The sequence below is a fragment of the Neurospora crassa genome, linkage group IV, assembly GCF_000182925.2.
Source record: "Neurospora crassa OR74A linkage group IV, whole genome shotgun sequence".
NCBI classification, from domain to species: Eukaryota; Fungi; Ascomycota; class Sordariomycetes; order Sordariales; family Sordariaceae; genus Neurospora; species Neurospora crassa.
In genome coordinates, this window is record NC_026504.1 from 1,997,312 (window position 1) to 2,020,173 (window position 22,862).

Consider the following 22,862-nt stretch of genomic DNA (forward strand, 5'->3'; position numbering starts at 1 on the left):
TGTACGTGGCTTCCGAACACTTTTAACCCTGCAATCTGGAAACAAGGTTCTCAAGTCTGTATGGTACGTCCTGGTCCGACTTACCCAGCTCTACATGGCTCTTTTGGAAGACTTCTCATAACTTGCATAGGTACGATTTTATGTTGTAGGACTGACGCTTTGCGTATGATCTGCATGAGGGGTGAGGTTGTTTATATATTGTGGGTAGCTGAACTTGGCTAGGCTCCTCTACCTACAGCGAGCGGTAGCCTCTTGAAAGCTCGAATTGACAACGTAGAGAGGTATCTTGAAAATTGATTGCAAGTTACCCAAAAGAGCAAAGAAATGGCCATAGGCAACTCGAACAGCAGGAAAGGGGGCGGGCATCTCCAAGAATACTGGCTTGTATACTTGTGCCACTTGAGTCTGCTAGAAACGTGCGATCAAATTACCTCAGGGAATGGGTTTCAGATTGGGGTTTTCCATGTACACTAGAGGTAGGTACCCTCGGGCGGAGCCTCCCCCAATCCTGTTTGAAGCTTTGAAATATTTCTACAATTGATGAAAATATCTCCTCCATGGCACCCGAGAGTATTGGCCGAACGGGCATTCAATCTTCAGGCAGGTACTTACCTTACACTCGGAGGTAGAGGCAGAGGTAGAGGTAGGTAAGTAAAGGTACTGGTCTCGCAGTCCGCCTCGCAGCACCAGCCGCCCCGAGTGCCGTCCCGCTCCGGTTGTTAGGTAAAGGGACAGGGGCAGCAGGCACAACCGACGGGAGTCGTCCACTGGCGACGACTGGCAGCGGTTCGCTTTCAGGACCCCTCCCGCCCTTGGCTGCGCACCGTTCAGACTGCGTCTCAGGCTGCGACTCTGCACTGACCGACAAGACCCCACTATCTTCATCGCGTTTCGACATTTGTTCGGTTTCTTCTAGACCCTTAAATTGCCTTGGGTACCGACCACACGTGTGATGAGTACCCCTTCCTGCCCTTCCATCTCGACGAGAACATACGGCGGCGGCGACAGTAGCTGCGGATACCCCTTTCAGCCCCTTTTTGCACATTCTGCACACGTTCGCCTTTTCGCCTAGCCCTCAAGGTTTGCTTTGCTTTGCTCTGCATAGGTAGCTTTAGGTTTGCTGTCTTCTTCCATCGCTGCGGCCCAAAGGGGTTCAGTTACCTAACGAAACGCCAACGTGCCTCGGCGGGCGAGTAGTGTGTCACATTGAAGCCCACCTTCACCTTTTGCCCTTCTTCACACCGCACCCGCAGCCGCGAACCGCACCGCAACTGCACCACACCACAACCACCGCTCACGACGGACCGCGGAGGAGGGAAACGACGACGAGAACACGCGCCTAACCGGAACTCGTCACCTTTTGTGATATCCGGATCCAACTCGGAGAGACACCTGGACCCCGACTGACCGAGACCCTGCTTCTCTATCTCTCTGCTGCAGGCGGCCGGGCTCCTTGTCCATCTCCCCTCTCCCCCCCCCTCTCTCCCCCTCACTCCACCACCCATCCTCCCCGACAACATCGGCCGCGCCGCCTTTCATGACAGTGCGCTACCCAGCGCTGCAAGGGAATCGCCATAATGTCGTCAAGTGCGAATAGTATCAAGGTCGTGGCTCGATTTAGGCCCCAGAACAGGGTCGAAATCGAGTCCGGCGGCCAGCCCATCGTCACCTTCCAGGGCCCGGATACCTGTACAGTCGATGTGAGCAACTTCTTCTGCCCCCTAGTTCTCGCACCTCACAATGCCCTTGTGCCTGCCTTGTCACATCCTTCACGCGCCTGAATGCAGTCGCACCGCAGTGGCTAACCCATCTGTTTTTGCCCATAGTCGAAAGAAGCGCAGGGTTCCTTCACCTTTGATCGGGTGTTTGACATGTCATGCAAGCAATCCGACATCTTCGATTTCTCGATCAAGCCTACCGTCGACGATATTCTCAATGGCTACAACGGTACTGTCTTCGCCTACGGCCAGACGGGTGCCGGTAAATCATACACCATGATGGGTACCAGTATAGATGACCCTGATGGCAGAGGTGTTATTCCAAGAATCGTCGAGCAAATCTTTACCAGCATCTTGTCTAGCGCAGCAAACATCGAGTATACCGTCCGGGTCAGCTATATGGAAATCTACATGGAGCGGATCCGTGATCTTTTGGCGCCTCAGAACGACAACCTGCCAGTTCACGAAGAAAAGAACCGCGGTGTCTACGTCAAGGGTCTGCTCGAGATCTACGTCTCGAGCGTCCAGGAAGTATACGAAGTCATGCGCAGGGGTGGCAACGCAAGAGCTGTGGCTGCGACCAACATGAACCAGGAGTCGTCGCGCTCGCATTCCATCTTCGTCATCACCATCACCCAGAAGAACGTGGAGACGGGCTCGGCCAAGAGCGGTCAGCTTTTCTTGGTCGATCTGGCTGGTTCCGAAAAAGTCGGCAAGACAGGTGCCAGTGGTCAGACGCTGGAGGAAGCAAAGAAGATCAACAAGAGTTTGAGTGCTCTTGGTATGGTCATCAATGCCCTGACAGACGGCAAATCCTCTCACGTTCCTTACCGAGACTCAAAGCTCACCCGTATTCTGCAAGAATCGTTAGGTGGTAACAGTCGAACAACACTCATTATCAACTGTTCACCCAGTAGTTACAACGATGCCGAAACATTAAGTACGCTGCGTTTCGGTATGAGAGCAAAGTCGATCAAGAACAAAGCGAAAGTCAACGCCGAACTCAGCCCGGCCGAGCTCAAGCAGATGCTTGCCAAGGCCAAGACCCAGATCACGTCCTTCGAGAACTATATCGTCAACCTGGAAAGCGAAGTGCAAGTGTGGCGTGGTGGCGAGACTGTGCCCAAGGAGAAATGGGTACCACCTTTGGAGCTCGCGATCACCCCTTCGAAATCAGCCTCGACAACAGCCCGTCCATCGACACCGTCGCGGCTCCTGCCTGAAAGCCGTGCCGAGACCCCTGCTATCTCAGACCGAGCTGGAACTCCCAGCTTGCCCTTGGATAAGGATGAACGGGAAGAGTTCCTGCGTCGCGAGAACGAGCTGCAAGACCAGATTGCGGAGAAGGAAAGTATCGCGGCGGCTGCCGAGAGGCAACTGCGAGAGACAAAGGAAGAGCTCATCGCTCTCAAGGACCACGACAGCAAGCTTGGAAAGGAGAACGAGAGGTTGATCAGCGAGTCTAACGAGTTCAAGATGCAACTGGAGAGGCTGGCTTTCGAGAACAAGGAGGCCCAAATCACCATTGACGGCCTCAAGGATGCCAACTCGGAGCTCACGGCCGAGCTTGACGAGGTCAAACAGCAGATGCTCGACATGAAGATGAGCGCCAAGGAGACCAGCGCTGTGTTGGACGAGAAGGAGAAGAAGAAGGCGGAGAAGATGGCCAAGATGATGGCTGGCTTTGATCTTTCTGGTGACGTTTTCAGCGATAACGAACGGGCAGTTGCCGATGCGATTGCGCAATTAGATGCCCTCTTTGAGATCAGCTCTGCTGGTGACGCCATTCCTCCCGAGGATATCAAGGCACTCAGGGAGAAGCTCGTGGAGACCCAGGGTTTCGTGCGTCAAGCTGAACTGTCGAGCTTCAGCGCCGCCTCGAGCGATGCGGAGGCTCGCAAGCGGGCTGAACTTGAGGCCCGTCTTGAGGCTCTTCAGCAAGAGCACGAGGAGCTCTTGTCTCGGAACCTTACCGAGGCTGATAAAGAAGAGGTCAAGGCCCTCCTTGCCAAGTCGCTCTCGGACAAATCGGCTGTCCAGGTTGAGCTTGTCGAGCAGCTCAAGGCTGATATCGCCCTGAAGAACTCGGAAACGGAGCACCTCAAGGCTTTGGTCGACGACCTTCAGCGCCGTGTCAAAGCCGGCGGTGCCGGAGTTGCCATGGCCAACGGCAAGACCGTCCAGCAGCAGCTGGCCGAGTTCGACGTCATGAAGAAGAGCTTGATGCGCGATCTGCAGAACCGCTGCGAGCGCGTGGTCGAATTGGAGATCTCCCTCGACGAGACGCGCGAGCAGTATAACAACGTGCTCCGCAGCAGCAACAACCGCGCTCAGCAGAAAAAGATGGCTTTCCTCGAGCGCAACCTCGAACAACTGACGCAGGTTCAGCGCCAGCTTGTGGAGCAGAACTCTGCTCTCAAGAAGGAGGTGGCGATTGCCGAGCGCAAATTGATGGCGAGAAATGAGCGGATTCAGAGCCTCGAGAGCCTGCTTCAGGAAAGCCAGGAGAAGATGGCCCAGGCGAATCACAAGTACGTGTTTACCCCTCTGTTATTGCTTCATGCCCTCATTATCATCAGTATCAGCGCTAACCTTCCGTCTTCCTATTGCACTAGGTTTGAGGTGCAGCTCGCTGCCGTCAAGGACCGGCTGGAGGCCGCCAAGGCCGGTAGCACACGGGGCCTCGGCACCGACGCCGGCCTCGGCGGGTTCAGCATTGGCAGCAGGATCGCTAAGCCGCTCCGCGGTGGCGGCGACGCCGTTGCCGGTGCGACGGCTACGAACCCCACCATTGCTACTCTGCAGCAGAATCCGCCCGAGAATAAGAGATCGAGTTGGTTCTTCCAGAAGTCGTAAGGAACGAGGTGAAGAAGACCATAGATATGCGGGTTCTACGGAGTCTGTTTGCATAGAAAGAAAGAGGCGCTTGCACAAGAACGAAACCAACGAACAAGTGGATACACAACAGTCAACATCAACAAAGAAAACACAAATACAAAGGTAAAGAAACTCTCATGTCATGAATGGAACGAAATGATTACGTGGTGGGCGGGAGGTATGATGGAAGGATGGATGGAACACACTGGCTAAGATGGAGACGGGAAGAAGGCGGGAGCATTTAGATCTACTTGGTAGAATTAGTGTAAGGAAAGTAGCCCGTTTGTTGTTGTTTTAGGTGTCAATGAGTCAGTCAGTTACATAGTTGACGGTTCAATACGAACCGGGATGATGATGACTACGAAATGCGACGATTAGATGTTTGTCTTAATTTGCTGTTTAGAGATTTAGGATGGTACCCGATTACGCGCAGCATTTTCTTGCACATATATCGTCAACTACTTGGCTATAAGGTTTCTGCATTGCGACGAGACATTACATACAGATTGCCTCTCACGGTCAAATATGTGCAGTAAGTACTGGTTCCGTCTTGTCCCGTCGTTTAAGTTTGGACAATCATGTATCACGAGAAAGTCACCATGTGTTATGTTGATGATGACCATGTGAAAAACAGAGACTTCTCTTCATTGATAGAGTCGTCATCACATCTATCATATTTTTCACTCATGTACAAAACCAAAACCGCAGACACCCAACCGAACAAGAACAATATGGGAGAGTCCTTCCTGTAAGAAGAGGCATCTCGCCATTTGCACCGGAATATGCCATCATTAGGTGTTTATCACCCAACCCAGCACTGATGATAACGTCGCTTCTTTTGAATCACTCTGGATATGATGAAAAAAACGGACTGAATACAGACGGGATTTGTAAGAATAAAACAGGGTTGTAGGGAGGACTTACTCACAGTTACAATCCAAACACCCCAACCGCCCCCGCCACACTCAACCCCAACATCATGACCCTCCACACCACCTCAAGCGAAGTACCAGCATCCTCATCTTCATTTTCATCCTTTGCTGACCCCGACCCCGACCCCGAGGTATCATCGGCCGTTGCCGTCGCCGTCGCCGTACCCGCAGCCTCCGGCCCTCCACCGGGGAAAATAACCGTCGTACTACTCCCATCCTCTTCGTCACCTCCTTTAAACGGATACTCAATTGTCATGGTCCCCACCACCACCCCTTCCGGCCCAATAGTGACCGTCTGTCCGCCACCACTCAACACCGTCGTTATCATTGTTATTGTGCCATCCTTACCTCCAGTGAAGGTCGCAGAAGGACCAACGGTATAACTGACCCCGTCCACCACCACCACCGACGCGCCCACCTTGGTAATCGTCGCGCCGCCGACTACTGCGAACTCGGTAGCAGAGGGGTCAGCATGCGCGCCGCCTAGGGTTGTTACTGTCACCTCTGCTGCTGCTGCTGCTGATGCTGATGCTCCTGCTGATGCGTCCGGATAGGGGTGGTTATGGTGGGTGATCAAGATTCCAGCAAATGGGTCGAGAACAATGGTATCCTCCCCCCCTTCGGTGACCACCGTCGTCAAGGGGGAGGAGAGAGTGGTATAAGTAATGGTAGTCCCGTAAATGACCACCACAGACCGGCCAATGGCGGTGACTAAGGAGCCGCCTACTACCACGACTTCTGTTGCTGGTGAGGGGGGTGGGGAAATGGATGTCACTGAAGGGAGAAGAGACATGGAGAGGGTCTGGATTGTGATGACTGAAGATGCTGTGGCGATAACGTAGGACGGAAGGGGTACGGTAATGGTGATGCCGGAGGGTCCGAGAGTGAGGGTATGCTGGCTGCCGTTGTTGTCGATGGTGATGGTGGTGGGTGAGGAGCCTGAAACGGGGAAGGTGAGTGTGGATTTGGAGTTGCCGGTGCCGGCGCCGATGATGGCTACGGAGGAGCTAATGATGGTGATGGAGACTCCGTCGACGGTGGTGGTTATGGGTTCGTTGTTGTTATTGTTGGAGCCGGGGTGGATGGTGATAGTTTGCTCGCGAGGCGGGGGAAGGGTGACGGTCGCAATGATGGGGTTGCCTTTGGGGTCGATGATGGCAATTCCGCTGGGTCCGATGCTGATGGTATGGCCTTCGACGACGACTGCAGTGGGCGTAAGGGGCAGGGTGAAGGTGGAACTCCCGGTACCGATCACGGCCACGGAAGAGCTCACGATGATGGGCAGGTCGTTGAGTTTGGTGCTTGTGGGTACGGGGGCGTAATTGATATCTCCTGCTCCTGCTCCTCGTGCTCCTCCTCCTTTACTTGTAAACGGCCTGGTCACGGTAGCACCACCTCCTATTACCTGGGTTGGTCCAACCGTGAAGGTTTCCCCGCCCACTACGACGGTATATGTCTTGGTCGCCGCATTGTCGGTGATCGTGGAACTGCCAATGATTACCTCTGTAGGCTTCACTACTACGGTAACTGGCTTGGGTACAGGTTTGGTTACCTCGCCCGGGCTGTTGTTACTGTCGAACGTGTTGTACGCTGGTGGGTCAACCGGATCAACGCTTACAGCCGTAGGCCGAGGTGACTTTGTGATGTCGTTGGTTACGCCATAGTTGGGGGTCTGGATTGGCGAGTACAGAACCGCCGGGTTCTTGTCTGTCGTGATGAAGGTAACTGTAGGTGCATACCTGATAGTTGTTGAAGTCTGAGGACCGTATCCCCAACTATTGGTGCTGACTGTCAATGTGCATGATCTTGTCCCCGAGCCACTCGCAGTGACGGTAAAGCAGGTGGATAATGTAATCCCAGGAGGTGGTGTTGTTTTCGTTACCAGATCTATACACGGCGGGACGGTCTCGACGGAAGGCGGAATAAGCGTCGGGTAAGGCTGCGTGTAATTCGCTGGATTGCCGACCCATGTGATGGTACTTGTGTGCACAACTTCCCAACTTGTGACAGTTGCTGTCAGATCGGATGGCTGACAGTGGCTGATAGTACTTGATGATAACGTTGTCGTGGTGTTTGGAAAAACCGAGGCCCTGGTAATCGATGTTGATGGCTGATTGTAGTAGGGCGCTGACGTCTGATTCCAGAACTGCCCTCGAGTGGAAGGAGCGTGGATGGTTTGCGTGGAAGTGAAATCCGAGGTAGTTGTGGTAGAAACGTAGTCCCAAGAGGTCGGTATGTCCACCGGTGGCTGACCCAAAGAGACATCATCCCAAAATGACGCTGTCTGTTCCATCCATGGAGGAATTTCAGGAGGAATCATAACAATCCCACCCGGTACAGCCCCTACCGTGGGCATCGCATCGTTCTGACCGGGTGACTCGCTCTTTTGCTCAACCGGTTCATAGTTCCAAGCTGGGGATGATGATGAAGTAAAGTCCGACGTAGAGGGCAACTGGGCGGTTGTAATGGTGGATCCTTCTTCGTCGATGCGGGAAGAGTAATCCAGCGTAGAGGCAGAAGTCCCGATACCGTCGCTGGGGTCTGTAAGCGATGGAGACGATACTATGATAAAAGTTGTCGATACAGCCCTCGGTGGTGCCATTGAAGATGGATTGAATTCCGTCAGCACTATCGATATTGGCGGTGCTGAGATTGAGGATGGTGAGATGTTTGCTTCACCTGAACCGACTGTGGTGCTCTGGCTATGAGCCTCCGGAATGCTGCTGACGGTGACATTTCGAGATACATGATAGCCTGAGGAACAGGTTAGAGATATTGGCGAGCGTTGTAACTTCAAACGCACGACGGCTTACCTCCTCGAACAGTGTCTACACCAAGACCTAGAAGTAATGCGAGCGAAGGCAGTTTTCGCTTGCCCATGACCATACCTCTACTGTCGTTGATCAACATGAATTCAAGAAAATCTCAATCAATTTTCCTCAGCATCAGACTCAAAAGAACAATAAAAGAGTTCAGTATCATCAAGTTGCAGCAGCCATGGCGTCAGAAAGGATCGGATGACAATTACAACTGGGGAGCCGTCCGTGATGGTTCTCATTAACACAAAGCATAAGAAAAAGGACAAGAGAGAATAGTGGACTAATGGTCTGAGACGGGAAACCCCAGCTGGAAATGCGCACGATATATAGTGTCTTGTCTAATTCGAGCGGAAGAGCAAGTGCTTACTACACTGCGTCGTCGAGACGGGTACGGGCAGCAGGCCACGGCAGAGAAGCCGGTCTCACTCACTCCAAACCAAATTGCTCCTCTCCGACTCTTCGCAACCTTTTTCCTTCCTTCATTTCCGTGTGACTGGTGAATAGTCTCGGGAAAATCAGGGGCGTCTTGTACACTATTAGGTCTAGGAATTCTTGTCGTTCCAGGCCACACTGTTAGCTTGTTTCTTAGCTGAGATAACGCCGGCACCAACAACGCCGGGAGAAACTGAGGTTTTCCAAGAGGAGGAAATTGAGAGCAACAAGGTGCAGTAAAAAAGCATAGTGTTATGCCCAGAAGGGCTGAATGGAAGAGTTACGCGGCATGGTATACCGTGCATCACTGCAGCTGTATGTAGGTACGTATGTGGGAAGACCGGGGAAGGCGTCAACGGAATGAGGCGACGTAAGGACTCGTCGAGAAAAGCTAGGCCCCCCAAGTTCCTCGCTTCCGACCATCAGAGTGAAACTAATAGTGTAGAGACATAAGTATGGAACGGTCGTCGATTGGTCAGATCGAAACTCCGAGGCGTTCTATTCTCAAAGGATTGATCCAATTTTTTTTTAATTTTTTTTTGAAGCTGGGCAAAGTAAACAATGAGGTCCATCTGGAAGCTACCTAGCGTGGGTATAAGGGGAATCTGATGGAGCCGTTGTATGTCATATGACGGGTAGCAACACCACACCGACGTTAGCTACTTTTCTTTCTAATGGTGCGTCGTAGGTAGTGGGAAATCCTACAGCACAATACACTACACGACACTGACAAGATTTCGCTGTATTTGCGAAGAGGCGAACCAAGACCTTTGTGCTACCTTGGAAAAGGCGAGACTCCTCGGACAGGATGGGGCGTGGTGGGAATAAGGAAAAGCCAAAGCTCGATGATATGCATGCGATCCCTTGGTGGATGGTACCATTGGCGTAAATTCAAGACGGCAACTCGTCTACATTTCAGGCGGTACAGGCACTCGGCTGATCAGCAGCTTTGCCGCGAGAACCATGGAACCTTCTCCCGAGACCTTCCTGGCTCAGATGTTACAGCAGAAGGATGTGATCCCACTAGGTAGCTATGTCTTTCTGTCAGCAGCATGCAAGATAGGAAAAGACGCATGTCTTTGCTCCTTTCGTGAATTCAAACTGAAGTATCTGATGTATACCTTCAGTTTCTGGAAGAGACATGTTTTTGTTGCTGTTTGACTTTGGCCGTCTGGGGTATATCACGCAAGCGTCTTCCTCCTCCATGATGAATGAAACAGATGTCCCTATGGTGGCTGCCAATATGATTGGAGACGCGAGCTGTTTGAGCAATTCGACAGTGCAATTCGACGTGTGCATGCCAACGCAGAGGCGTCATGTATTCAAGATCCAGCACCTCGGCGAAATGGTAAGACTTTTTCTCAGCAGGCCGAGGACATCTTACGCCACGAGTGTGTGGTTGCTGCGGATGGGCGCGGGGAGGAGGGGAGGCGATATCCAACAGCAACGCCATCTTCGGCAATTGGGAACCCTCACTACTGATGTTGGGACAAGCTGCCAACAAGCCGAAGTGCCCAAACATACTCAGATATACACGGTAGTGCATATCAACAGCTACAGAGTCATATGTGCTGGCTTGGCAGGAAATACGACGCATGTGCTGACCCTCCACAGAATCGGTATCCTTGAACCTGGAGGCTTGAGAGGAATCCGAGGAGAGTGTATCTCAACTTGTTTGTAGGTTTTCCACTGCATGCTTGTTGTCCCTTGATGGGTAGCCATAGAGATTCGAACCTATACTATTTGAATGACTTGGGCGGCTAGGCTCTAGAGCGACGCAAGATGCCGAGAGCTGAACCCTCGGTGGCATTGCGAGCGTTCTACAAGAATGCATAGATCGCTCCGACTGCAGCCATGAAACTCGTTCGGCGGCCAATGGAAAGACTCGACAAGCGAGGTCCGGACAGCCCGTTGGCGATTCTTGATGTTCAGATATTGTACCATAATTATTAGACGAACGTATACGTTCGTGATCGCCGTTGGAATGCCTTGACGTCGCCGGTGTTCGTATCGTCATTGACAATCGAGTTACACATGATAGACGCGCCAACGTAGTCGAATACCCTCAATGCCATGTCTGGAAGATGAGGGAAGAGACGGGAGATAACTGCTAGGGTGCTGGGTATAGTGGGACAAGCAAGAGAGATCCGTCATGTCGAAGGCCACACGGGCTGGTACGGGTGGCTACTTGACAGGAAGTTTCGGCAAAATCACAGCCGCGCATTTATCCAAAGTGATCTCACGCTGTTAACGGCGAACTATATTGGTCGCCCTCATACTGGTGGGTCTGGTTCGGGTTGAGTTCATCCTTAACGACCTCTAAGTCGTTGCCGGTCCGACAGGATAGCCCACAGACCTGAGCACGAATGTAGGAATGTAGGTTGAGGTCGGGGAAAGAACAAACCGCCAACTCCGCAACATGAGTGCCCTCCTCGTTTTACCCCAGAACATGAGCCCGTTTCGCCGGCACTTGCGTTTCAACCGGGTGGCATCAATGGAGCCGTGGTCCCCGCGTTTGATGGCACGTATGTGACTTTTGCTAGGCCTGCAATGGCAATGCGGAGGTACACATGGTTGTGGTTTATATGGAGGGTCCATGCCTATAGTATAACAAGTCGCCAGTGTCCCGTTGTACACGGTGGCAGTATGTCAACATGCGCATTCGGATTTAGCAGTCGGGGCATGAAACTCCACGTAGATATTCAATCTAGTGGTGTCTTTCTCTGAAAATCCTCGCAAGCCTTGCTCGCCTTGGCTGATAAGCTTCAAGACAAGCCAAATCCAGTGTGGTTGGGTTAAGTGTGACTGGGTAACTCGCGGAGGTGGCATCACACATCCCCGTTGCCACCGGGGCTCGGGGTCGGTATGCTCGTCACTCCCTTGCGCCATTGCCCCAGGGGACTTGCATGCCAACGACAGGTGCAGTTCGCCCAAGTCCCATCTGGATGATTGTCGAGGCATGGAGGTTGCATGGCGAGATCGCGGTGTGGTGATGGCCTTCGGGCAGACTGTTCGCAGTGTCCCTGGTGATGAGGGACGAGTTCTGGTCATGTCATTGAAAATGAAACTAGGGAGACGTCTAACAATCCATGTGTGGCCGAAAAAAAAAAGAAAAAGTGATAAGAAAAAAGAAAAAAAAGAAAAGGGAAAAGAAAACAACATGGAAAGAAACTAAGCCGTTGAGAATGATGATTGTGGCTTGAAAAAAATGCCCTGCACGGCATCGGAGGATTGGAGGAACCAATAAGTTACAGCCGGTGATTGAGCCCCTGTCATCCCTACTTGTAGGTATGTAAGTCGCTAAAGTCTTTACCCAAGGTACCTACCTAAGCTTCGGCTAAGTAAGAGCAAGGTTCGGGTAGGTAACGGCTTATCTACACTAACAGCATAACCTTCCAAAAACCTTGGAAACCCTTTTCCTTCTAACTGACATGCGTATATCTCGAAACAGAGACAACAGGCGGAAACGAACAGAGGCCGCACGACATGTGCATGATTCAAGTCATGGCATCAAGATATATTTTCATCTTCAGTGTCCCCTTGACAAGCACATGCGAACAATGGACAGGTTGGGATATCCACTTGTTAAAGCTACATCATCACCAGTCAAGACGGGGAGAGGTGGGGAGAGACATGTCTGGATGCCCGGTCATAGCCTCTCCTCGCTTCCAACATCTGTGGAATGGAATGCCAGGAACTCGGGACACTTCCTTTTCTCTGTCTGGAGGTATTCGCTCTGCTTATCTGCTGACCACGGTGACGGACGACCAGTGTCTCTGACTTGTCTCTCCAGCCCGCCTCGTGCCCGCCAACCGAGAATACTGAGGTGCTGTCAGGACCCGCGTCGTCCACTTGTCAAGCGCTGATCCTTCCGAATCAGACAAGTGTCCCGCGGCCGTACAACGTAGGACCATCTCTTTCCCTACCCGTCCGTCTGCGCAGAGACATTGCTCTGTCCAGTATTCTCGGTCTCAAGGGAGGCAGGCTCATTCCATTTCCCGGTACGGTCGTGTACAACCTGTATTCAAGTACAACAGAGTGCCACGACAGGCCGGGAACCTGGACTCCGTCCTTTGTAGTTACCCTAGGTGGTCTCTCAGTAGTCGTACATTGTCTCGCAGCTGACACCACCTACTACCTAGGCCGACAACCTTAATCTATCATCCTTCCCTCTTCGCCATCCGGAAGCTTCAGCTTCCCTTCTCTTGCCCACGCTCCTTTCCGCTCTCTCTCTCTCGCTCTCTCTTAACCCTAGCCATCGCGTTCGATCCGAGCGGCTGGTCTTTGCCGTCGTCCCATCATTACACACACAGCTCGCTACCTACCCTGGGTACCAGATTATCCCTTCGTTCCGTCTTTTGGTACCACCTCGACCATCGTTCGTCTAGTTGCCCGCACATCTCTTCAACATCATTGGTCCCTGACTTTTGGGTGTGTTCGTCCTTTTTGGTCCAGGTCCAGGTCCAGTCCAGTCCAGTCCGGGTTCCTGTCCGGCTACCAGTCAACCCGCTCGCACTTGGACAGAAAGACGAACGCCTTCCAAGGTACTCTCACACCGGGCCTGTGAAACGAATGGGCTTTGCCCTCCTGGGATACCGGAAACAAGGCGTATTTTCATCCGGGGACAAAACAGACTTGCCTTACATAGCACGACAGCTTCTACTCCTCGGCGATCGGACCGGAGCTTGATTGCGGCTCATGGAATACCAGCTCGTCCTTCTCCATGTCTTAGGACCCTGGCTTCGACCTTCGCTCCCCTCTTGCTGCTGGTCGTTCCGGTGCTTCTGGAGACAGACATAGCCTTGGACGCTTGCGTCCTCAGTCAGGCTGTCTGTCCGTCTACGACATCGCCAACTCGGGTCGCGCTACTGCGAAAATGCGGTTACCCTACCTCTCTTTCGCCGTGATTTCTACTCGCTTCCTGCTCCTGTCATCGGTGCCTTCACTTGTCCGTGCAGGTACAACGGCAACTTCACCACCAGAGCCAGTATGGGTTCAACCGTCCGGGGAATGGTATGGCATCGACGGCACCTGGTCAAACTTCATGTTCGCCGTGGGTTCTCCCGCTCAGATCGTTTACCTCACACCTGCCACTGCCCTGTCCGAGACGTGGGTTATTGGGGCCGGCGGTTGCACATCAGGCCCAGGTAACCTACCATGCGTGGACGCTCGTGGCGGCGTCTTTGACTACCACATCTCGGAGACATGGCAAACCCTGGGAACAGGTGCTTACGAGCTGGGCATGAACCACACCGGAGTTCAGAGAAATGGCGACTACGGCTTGGATACTGTCGCCTTCGTCGACACAATGGCCAGCTCCGCCACATCTGTGGACGGTGTACTGATTGCTGCTGTCAATGCTACCGAATACTATCAAGGTTATATCGGACTTGGCGTGACTCAAGGCAGTATAGGCTCGAACGTTACCAAACCTCTCATCCCCCAACTCGTCGAAGTGAATGGCATGATTCCCAGTCACAGTTACGGATATACGGCAGGGGCGTACTACCGTGACACTACTAGTAAGTAGTTGAGGCTTATGATTGTTCTATCTCCAAGACTTTGAGCGATCAGAACTGATTTTATTTAGCAAAGGGTACATATGCCTCGTTGACTTTTGGGGGTTATGATGCACTGAGATTTGTGCCACATGATACAACGTTCAGGCTCTACATAGGAAACTCAACCGCAGATTCTAATGATCGAGCGCCCACGGTACGACTGCGCGGCCTTACTGCTCAAGTCCCGTCGTTGGACAAGGCACCTGGGAACTGGACATCGACCTCTCAGACTCTCGTCGCCATGAATGATTCTATTACCGCAATGATTGACTCGTCAACGCCGTTTCTATGGCTTCCAACCGACATTTGCGAACGTATTGCTTCTATTCTCGACCTGGTGTGGAGGGCGGACCTTGGTGTTTATGTCTTTGCGAACGGGGGAGAACAATATCTGAGATACAAGCGCATGAAGTCCATCGATGACCTATCGTTCACTTTTACAGTCTCCAGCTACGACAACAGCGACAACTTCGGTTATCCCCTCAACATGCCAGGAGTGGTCAACATCACCATCCCTCCTGCAGCATTTGCCCAGGTCCTGCGTTATCCTTGGAAGAACATCATCAAATTCAATGAGTCGAGCATACCGTATTTCCCATTGACGCGATCAACAAACGAAACAAACAATAATCAGTATATCATCGGCCGAGTATTCATGCAGGAAGCATATATCATCACAAAGTACGACAAGGCCGCATTTTCTATCCATCAAGCGCTGTTTCCTGACAACTCAGCCACCAATCACTCCTTACAGGCTATCGAAAGGCCTCCGAATAGCCCGTATCCTGAGGGTCCCCCGGTGAAGAAGGTGGCCAAGAAGCCGTTGGGTGTAGGACAAACGGTGGCGATCGTGGTTAGTGCCTTTGCGGCAGGCAGTGTGATTGGACTGATATCATTCTTGTGTTGCCGGCGAGGATCGAAGGTGAAGAAAAACGAGGCCCGTAAACTGGAACACAACTCAGAGGAGGTTACCCCCATACACGATGAACCACCGCAGAACACGGTCAGCCGAATGCTGTCGATGTTTGTCGGAAGGAGGAGGTCAAGGAAACAATCATCACCAAAAACGCAGGCGATTATGACCGAACCCGTCGAAGTCGGTGCGGACGCTCATCACCAGGTATTCGAACTACCAGTTCCACCTGAGCCGATCGAGTTGGATAATAATGATATTGGACACAACGACCCATATCTTGGGCTGGATGGTTCTCGGGTGACGAGCGACTATGAAGCGGCGCGGCAAAAGCTCGAATGCCAACTTCAGGGATCGGTACCAACCTACACACGGACAACAGAGCACAACGAGCGTGCTGCTGGATATCCCCTTGAGAAGTCAGCACAGGATGTAACCCCCGTTCATTACCGTCCCAGCGAAGAAACATCCTCCGGATCATCGCCCACGTACGCCAACACCGACTCCCTTTCCAACTCGCTGCCATCACCCCTGTCACCATACGCAGACTGGGCGGCCGGTAGAGTATTCGATCTGCCATCACCAATAACCGTAGCCTCTCCCGTGCGGCTACGTAATTTTCCAACGACGACAGGTTCTGACGATCCGGCCCCCGCACACTCACCAGTCTCGTTGCACTCCCCCTATTCACCTCACACATACCTTCCATCACCCGTGAGCCCTTCATTCGATTTCAACGGCGGTCCAGAATCCCCTACATCGCCAACAGGAAAACCGGCCCCACTGCCCGGAAGCGCAGCAATCCAGCGCACACCCATCGATCCCATCCATACCCAAATAGTATGTCTCGGACCAATGCCGGAAAACGTGCGACTTCCTATTCCACATCATCTGCATCATCATCCGACAGTAACCCGCATCATCATGCCCGACGGTCTACTACATCCAGCAGAACAAAATGACCAACTTGCAGGAAATACTGATGTCGATGTCGATGGTCTACGGAGACGTTCAGATTCGATAACCCGCGGTTCTAATGAGACCTTGGGTTCCAACTTTACCATGGAGGAAGAAAGCCAGCTGAGGCAGGTGCAGATGGCTGCGCAACGAAGTGCGGCGGCTCAAGAGCAAGCATTGCCGATGTCACCAACATCACATCAACCACCACCACCACCACCACCACCACCACCACAACGACGAGAACACGAAGCAGACAATACTACCAGCCTCATCGACAAATACCCCCGCAGTCCCCGAAGCATGGAACGTATCGAAGCCGGTTCAGAGTTAATTCATGTCCCGCAGGTTGCTGCGCAGCGATATAGTTGGGAGGCGGAGACATGATGGCCTTTTAGATCAGCTTCGATCTCCACCCACCGAACTAACATGGTCTGCAAACAAGATTACATACATGCACCATACTTGCTCCCACCAACCAACATTTTAAACGGACTCGTACACTGTACCATCGTATATACATGCCGGACGGCGGACCTTTTGGGTAACGGAACACAGGGGCACGGAGACAGGGGGATATACCCATTGGAGTGAGGGGGTGTCGAAGGATTTGCGACAATGTCCTATGTTTTTGTTTAACGCAAGGAAAGATTTGGCGTTACTTTGGTCGGTTACGTTTGGTTTTTGTTCAAGCTGGAAACATTGAGTTAGCATAGAGCAAGAAGCAACAGTCACATAAAGAACACTCATGGTCTCCACCATGAGGCTGGTGACGGGACATGCTTATCAGACATGATACGGGAGAGGGAAAAAAAAACTTGCGCTGAAAGGGATGGTTTTGGGGGACTGGATTGTTTTGACGCACAAGAAAGAGTGAGAGGACAGAGTTGAATGATCACCAGATTAGCGTTAAAAAAAATGTCAAATGACCTACCATTGCAAATTGCGAACCTCGATCAAATTGATGGGTTTTCAATCCCTTCACTGATGACGTGATGTGATAAAATGTTCTCGAGGTCGCGAGCACTTCAAATGAAAAACCAGGCTTTTTCTACTTGTACCTTTCCAGCCTTGGTTTATATGTGCATAACTCTAAACCAACCCAACCACCCCTTTTGAAAAGCCCTCTTCACCCTATGCTTCATCTTATCTGCTTTCCTTTCTCCGCCTTTTCCTTCCTTTCGTCCTTTCCTCTTCATCCTCCTCCACTTTGGGTTCCCATCCCATTCCGCGCTCACCTCCCCCATGTCATCCCATACCAAACCTCAAACAACCAGCCAACCACCAAACACAGCAACTCTCAAACCTACCAAGTCTCCTGCCAATAGACACAATTCTCCTTCCGATCAAACCACCCCTTCGCCTCCTCCTTATCCGCCACCACCCCACTTCCAACCGCCGCATCCTCCAACGCCTCCCTCACGCTCTTGGGCATCCTCCCACTATTTCCGCAGACGACAATAATGGGATTTTGCCTCAACAACTCACCAACCTCGGCGGCGTGCTGTCGGATTTGGTTTTGGACGTAGTTCTTGCCTGCGTCGTAGATGCCTGCTGCTCGTTGGAGGGCAAGTTTGGTTTCTTCTTCTTCGGTAGAGGACGAGTCGTTGTCCCGGGAGAATGCGGGGTAAACGGTTAGATTGGGAACAGTCCCCCATTCCGCCTGGAAGTGAAAATCGGCTGCAGCGTTGCGGCAGCCGAAGAAGAGGAGGGTTGGGCCCAGCTTTTGCTGGTCTTCTTGGACGAGACAACGGTCCTGAAGCAAAGCGCGAAACGGAGCGATGCCAGTCCCCGTGGCGACGCCGATGAGCGGTCGCGAGTAGAAGGACGGGTCGTCCATGGCGAAGGGACTGCTGGGCGGCTTGATGCCGATTTGGACGGTGGTCCCGACGGGGAGGTGGCGGAGATAGCGTGAGCAGAGGCCTTGGCGGGGTTTGCGGATGATGGTACGGTAATGGACCAGGGCGGCAAGGATTTCGAACTTGTAAACATCGGTGGTAGTAGTAGTAGTAGTGTCTTGTTCGTTGGAGATGACCAGATCCTTGGCGTTGACGGCGGGATCGCCACCATTGCAGAGGCTGAACTCGCGGGGGCGGATGATGGGAAACTCGAGCAGCCGAGTATAGGGGATCTTGACGCCGGGGAAATCCTCGAGGACCTCGAGGATGGTTCGACGCGGGCGAGAGGTGTAATCGTAGAACTCGTCGCTGTCACCTCGCTGGGTGAGCTCGTGGAGACGTTCCTTCTCGAGAGGGTTGGTGGTGTGGTAGGCCATGAACTCGAGGAATGTCCGTTTGGGGACGGCGCTAATGTCGAAATTGTGCGTCAGGACATCGCGAATTGTTGCATCCTTCAAAAAGTGATAGTCTCTTGGCCGAGTGCCCTTCACCCAGTCGATTTCGATTCTCTGCTCGGCCACCTCACTCCACCCCATCAAGTCAATCAGCTTTTGTACGTCCTTGGGATAGTTCTTAGGGTAGATTAAGAGTGTTTGACCGGCAAAGGACATGGCCCCATTGCGTCCTGGACTGCGGAGTTCAAATTCGATGTGTCGGACGTCTTGCCAGTGGTCTTCTGGAGTCACCCTCTTGTTGCAAACAACTTGCGCCGTGAAAGAACCAGGTATTGGCAGCAATTTCGCTGGCGGAAAATCTGGGACGTCAGTACCATCCTTCTGCCCCGGGGCCTCAGTTGCTTCCGACTCGGTACTCATCCGCTCGAATCTGGCCGCTAACTGCTCGTTGTCCTCGACTTGCGAGACATGGCCTTCGCCGTTCGTGATTTTGTCCTTGAGTGAGCCGGTTGACGGCACAAGCCGGATGTTGTACTTGGGTGGAAGTGGAGCGTCGTCTGGTATGGGCTCAATGCCCTTTGGAAGAGGGAATTGAGATAACAATGACTCTCTCAACTCCTGATACCAGGGCAAATAGATGCTGTCGAGTCTGCAATCCGAGTTGTGTGTTAGCTATAGAGAGCCATAATCTGGATGACCGACCAAGGAGAGGATCTCGAATTTCACTCGCCCATTTTCATGTCGCTCGTCAGCTTCGCCCGGTCTAAAAAATTCGGAAGCACCAAGTTGCAAAAGTCGCACACGAAGCTTCCGCGCTGCCCAGTTAAACCTAGAAGAACAAGAAGTCAGTCCCCAACACCATAATGGTTTCATGCCATGACTGGTGCCGCTTATTCCGACTGTCCGAAGATAACGAGCGTGATCTTACTTTGGATAAGAGCTATCACCAAGTCCGAAGATGGAGAACTTTACAGGTGCAAGGCAGTTGGTATTGTTGAGCTTGGTACGTCTAAGACTTTTCCACAGCGTGGTTGTGTTCTTTGGCATATCACCCTGGCCCGTGGTAGAGGTGACAAAGATGGCCAAAGAGTAGCGCAACAAGTCCGTCTAACGAGAACATCAGCATTTGGAATACATTGATAAAAGCACAGCGAAACGCACCAACTTGAAGTCATCCATTTCGCCAACAACAGTATTGAAGTGTAATCTCTCCGCCATTTTGGCCAGCTCCATGGCGATTTCCTCTGAATTACCTGTTTCAGATCCATAGAGCAGGATGAGATTCCTTCCCTCCATCGTGGTCGACTTCGCAACCGAAGCAGCCAACACGGGTTCCCCCATGGTCTTCTCTTCAATAAGATTAGGTGCTGCCTGCGTTGTTCCGGCAAGTGTTGCAGGCTGTTGGCCAGGGATGTGTGGTGAGTTCCAACAGTTTTACCGCGCAGCCAGCCGCCAAGCGTAGATGGTAAATATCCGAGATATCAATATCACCTATTCAGGTATGACTAATATGGGGAAGTTCACCACCTAAAGACTGCAGCTGCTGTGTGGGTTTCTGTAACTGAGGTACCTCTAGGGACAACCGGGAGGGTTACAAGGACACCTCTCACTTCTGGGTTATCGTAGGGTTATCTGAAGGGGAACTGTTTAGGTTCGTTTCTCGGGAGGGTTGAAATGTGCTCAGCCTAGACAAACACGCCCACTCCCTGATACAATATTCAAAGGTACCTTACCCAGCCTCGTTCGATCAGAAATCGTGCAAGCGGTACCCAAATGATTGAGAGCTGGCTTTGGGGCGAAATCCAAGGCTAGAGGTGTTGAAGATGGAAAAGCACGGGTACAGACGGGCGACGAGCTCTCTTGAACCTAGGTCTGGTCTGGGGCTCTCTCTCAGCAGGCTCGTGGATTGTCTTGAACCACCCGTGCGCAACTGACTGCCTCGATTCGGAGGCCTGGGTACGTCACCCGTGAAGCTGGGGTGCTTTCGGATAGACAAAGTGTTTCTGCGTAGATTGGCAATTGCTCGCGAACTTTACTGGACGCCTGGGTCGATGGGCAAATAATTGAAGTTGATAGTGGGGCAGGAAGGCCGTCACTGGTGTACAGGTATCAAGCATCTCACAGCAGGCTACTTATCGGAGGCCGCAGGTGGTGGCGCCCCGATCTCGGCCCCCACCAAAACCTGGAGCAGGGTAAAACCAGGGCGCGCGGGGAGGACAGTGAATAAATGGTTCAAGTGCCGGGCCTGACGGGCAAGTTTCCGCCAGCCGGGCAGTTCTCTCGACTTGTGAAGTCCAGTCTGCTCTGAGCATGAAGCGAGAGGTTCAGTTCTGGCAACGCTACAGTATCCTCTAGCATGTATGGTAAATACCCGCTCTCATTGTCCAGTTGAGAGCTACAGGGACTAATAGGAGGCCTAGCTAGGAGGCCATCATCCAGCACGGACTGTCAGTTTCGGCCTGTTTCAAACCTTCCATAAGATAACCCCAGGAACAGCTTTCAGGGCCCGTTCGGTAACACACTGCTGGCACCCAGCAGTCCATACTGCTGTGACTTTTCTTAGCGCTAGAGTGGAGGTCGCTAGTCGTTGTACTACATATAAGGTCCACTCTCTAAACTTATACAATTCTAATCTAATCTAGTAACTTCCGACTTACCGCCTTTAATATAGATACGTAAAAGGTTGTAATGGTTTCGTCTGTTTAATATCCTTTATTTTACTAGCTAAATTGATAAAATAGAGAATACTAATGACGAAATTCCAATCGAGGAACCTATCAACCTATCCTCGATTAAAGTCAATAACCGGAACCTCTCCCTCCACAACTACCTTTATACCTCAATTACTAATAATAATAAAATACCCGCCAACGAGAGCCAGCTTCCCTTCCAGCCGACTCTCTAGCCGACTACTCCCCTCCAACCGACTGCTCCCCTCCAGACTCCCCTAGAGAGCAATATTACCCAATCTACCCAGTCCAATTAATTATAATCTCCCCAGTCCAATTAATTACAATCTCCCCAACCCAATCAACTATAATCTACCCAGCAATCGACTAACGCCCAATCTATACAATTATAATCTACTTAAAGTACTACTAGCACCAAACGCAAGCGGATAATTCGGGTACGTACGGCTCCCCCTTCTACTATTCCGCCTAAGCATATTATTTATAGCTATAAAATAATTAAATAAATAATAGTTTAGTTCGGGAAGTATAAAAAGAAAGGTTATTTTAAAAGTAGTAAAGTAAAGAAGTTCGGGAAAATGTAGGAGTATATACTTAAATAGACTAAAAAGTAATAACTACAATATCTATAGACTGCTAACGCAATAAAATCGAAGTAGGATACTAAATGTAATTAATATATTATATAAAAGAAATTAATAATTACGTCGGGGGTAGAGTACAATTAGGTATTTAATATGCCGACTACTTCTAAAGAGATATAGGATAAATTCTTTATTCGTTATAATACTAAGTATAAAAATTATTATTAGCTTCGTACTACCCTGCTAAATAATTAGGAGGTATATAAAGATATTTTTACTAAAGAATATCCTACCGGTTATTATATTTATAAAATAGGGGATAATAGTAGTAAAAAGGAGTAAAATAAGGAAGAGTTTACTGGAGACGAGGATATTAATAATAGCTCTAGTAATAGTAATTCCAATAGTAAGGAGGGTTCTAATAATAATAGTAGTAGGAATAACAACAATAATAATAAGGAGAGAAATTATTACGGGCAAAGGGTAGATGGTAGATATAACTATACGTAATTGCACGAAGGAGAAAGGAAGAGAAGTGCAGCCGAGTGCCTAGAAGGCTAGCTTTATAAAGGCAACCGCCGGCGGATCTAATAGACCTGCGGTAAGTAGCGTTCTGACTAATTAGCTACCGGCAATAATCGGCTTGCCGGCGGTAATAACAGCGTACGGCAGTCTTAGAAGCTGTTGTACGCTAGTACTAGGTATAAGGTATATAGGCTAACCTTGTGATACTTCCCTGGACTAAAAGAAGCTATATAGCTAATTAATATTATATAAAATAATAAAAATCCCTATTAAATAAGCGGTCCGCTCTTGAAAAATCCTTATTACCGCTAGTAGTTATCGTTGTAACCTCCGCCGTAGAATTGGAGCCTCCCGCTCTACCTCCTTCTCCTTCCGCTTTTTTTCTACCGCCGCTTAGGCCGGCGGGTATAGCGCTTCTAGGTGTCTATTGTAGAAGGCCCGTACAACGTCGGAGGCTATAGATATATTAGTATACGGCTATTATAATAGTATATATAGAAGTGCCTAAATGATAAGGTATTCTTAATAGTCTTTATTATTTTTTTGGTATTTATCGATCCT

At 51.1% G+C, this 22,862-nt stretch overlaps 4 protein-coding genes across 4 annotated transcripts; 2 read left to right on the top strand and 2 right to left on the bottom strand.

Annotated features, from left to right (window-relative positions):
- The first annotated feature begins 896 nt into the window (after nt 1-896).
- On the top strand, nt 897-5,040 carry kin-1 (kinesin-1). The gene is made up of 3 exons (XM_959339.3): nt 897-1,700; nt 1,827-4,249; nt 4,334-5,040. Exons 1-3 carry the CDS (start codon nt 1,578-1,580, stop codon nt 4,572-4,574), a joined length of 2,787 nt encoding a protein of 928 aa, XP_964432.2. The 5' UTR covers nt 897-1,577; the 3' UTR covers nt 4,575-5,040.
- A 413-nt stretch (nt 5,041-5,453) lies between these two features.
- Nucleotides 5,454-8,437, bottom strand: NCU09729 (hypothetical protein; the record flags this gene model as incomplete). The annotated part of the gene is made up of 2 exons (XM_959338.2): nt 5,454-8,281; nt 8,341-8,437. 2 exons carry the CDS (start codon nt 8,435-8,437, stop codon nt 5,526-5,528), a joined length of 2,853 nt encoding a protein of 950 aa, XP_964431.2. The 3' UTR covers nt 5,454-5,525.
- Nucleotides 8,438-12,717: 4,280 nt separating this feature from the next.
- NCU09728 (hypothetical protein) lies at nt 12,718-17,163 on the top strand. Its single transcript, XM_959337.2, has 2 exons — nt 12,718-14,300; nt 14,369-17,163. The coding sequence occupies exons 1-2, from the start codon at nt 13,655-13,657 to the stop codon at nt 16,594-16,596; spliced, it is 2,874 nt and encodes a 957-aa protein (XP_964430.2). The 5' UTR covers nt 12,718-13,654; the 3' UTR covers nt 16,597-17,163.
- A 45-nt stretch (nt 17,164-17,208) lies between these two features.
- On the bottom strand, nt 17,209-20,581 carry NCU09727 (NADPH-dependent FMN/FAD containing oxidoreductase). Its single transcript, XM_959336.2, has 4 exons — nt 19,664-20,581; nt 19,431-19,609; nt 19,233-19,331; nt 17,209-19,151 (listed from the first exon to the last, which is right to left on the bottom strand). Exons 1-4 carry the CDS (start codon nt 19,841-19,843, stop codon nt 17,516-17,518), a joined length of 2,094 nt encoding a protein of 697 aa, XP_964429.2. The 5' UTR covers nt 19,844-20,581; the 3' UTR covers nt 17,209-17,515.
- Between the last annotated feature and the right edge of the window lie 2,281 nt (nt 20,582-22,862).

Coding starts and splice junctions, on each gene's coding strand:
- kin-1 (XM_959339.3), top strand. CDS start 1,578: ATGTCGTCAAGTGCGAATAGTATCAAGGTCGTGGCTCGATTTAGGCCC. Junction 1,701..1,826: donor CGGATACCTGTACAGTCGAT/GTGAGCAACTTC, acceptor TTTTGCCCATAG/TCGAAAGAAGCGCAGGGTTC. Junction 4,250..4,333: donor ATGGCCCAGGCGAATCACAA/GTACGTGTTTAC, acceptor CTATTGCACTAG/GTTTGAGGTGCAGCTCGCTG.
- NCU09728 (XM_959337.2), top strand. CDS start 13,655: ATGCGGTTACCCTACCTCTCTTTCGCCGTGATTTCTACTCGCTTCCTG. Junction 14,301..14,368: donor GTACTACCGTGACACTACTA/GTAAGTAGTTGA, acceptor GATTTTATTTAG/CAAAGGGTACATATGCCTCG.
- NCU09727 (XM_959336.2), bottom strand. CDS start 19,843: ATGGGGGAACCCGTGTTGGCTGCTTCGGTTGCGAAGTCGACCACGATG. Junction 19,610..19,663: donor AAATGGATGACTTCAAGTTG/GTGCGTTTCGCT, acceptor TGTTCTCGTTAG/ACGGACTTGTTGCGCTACTC. Junction 19,152..19,232: donor GACGAGCGACATGAAAATGG/GCGAGTGAAATT, acceptor CTCGGATTGCAG/ACTCGACAGCATCTATTTGC.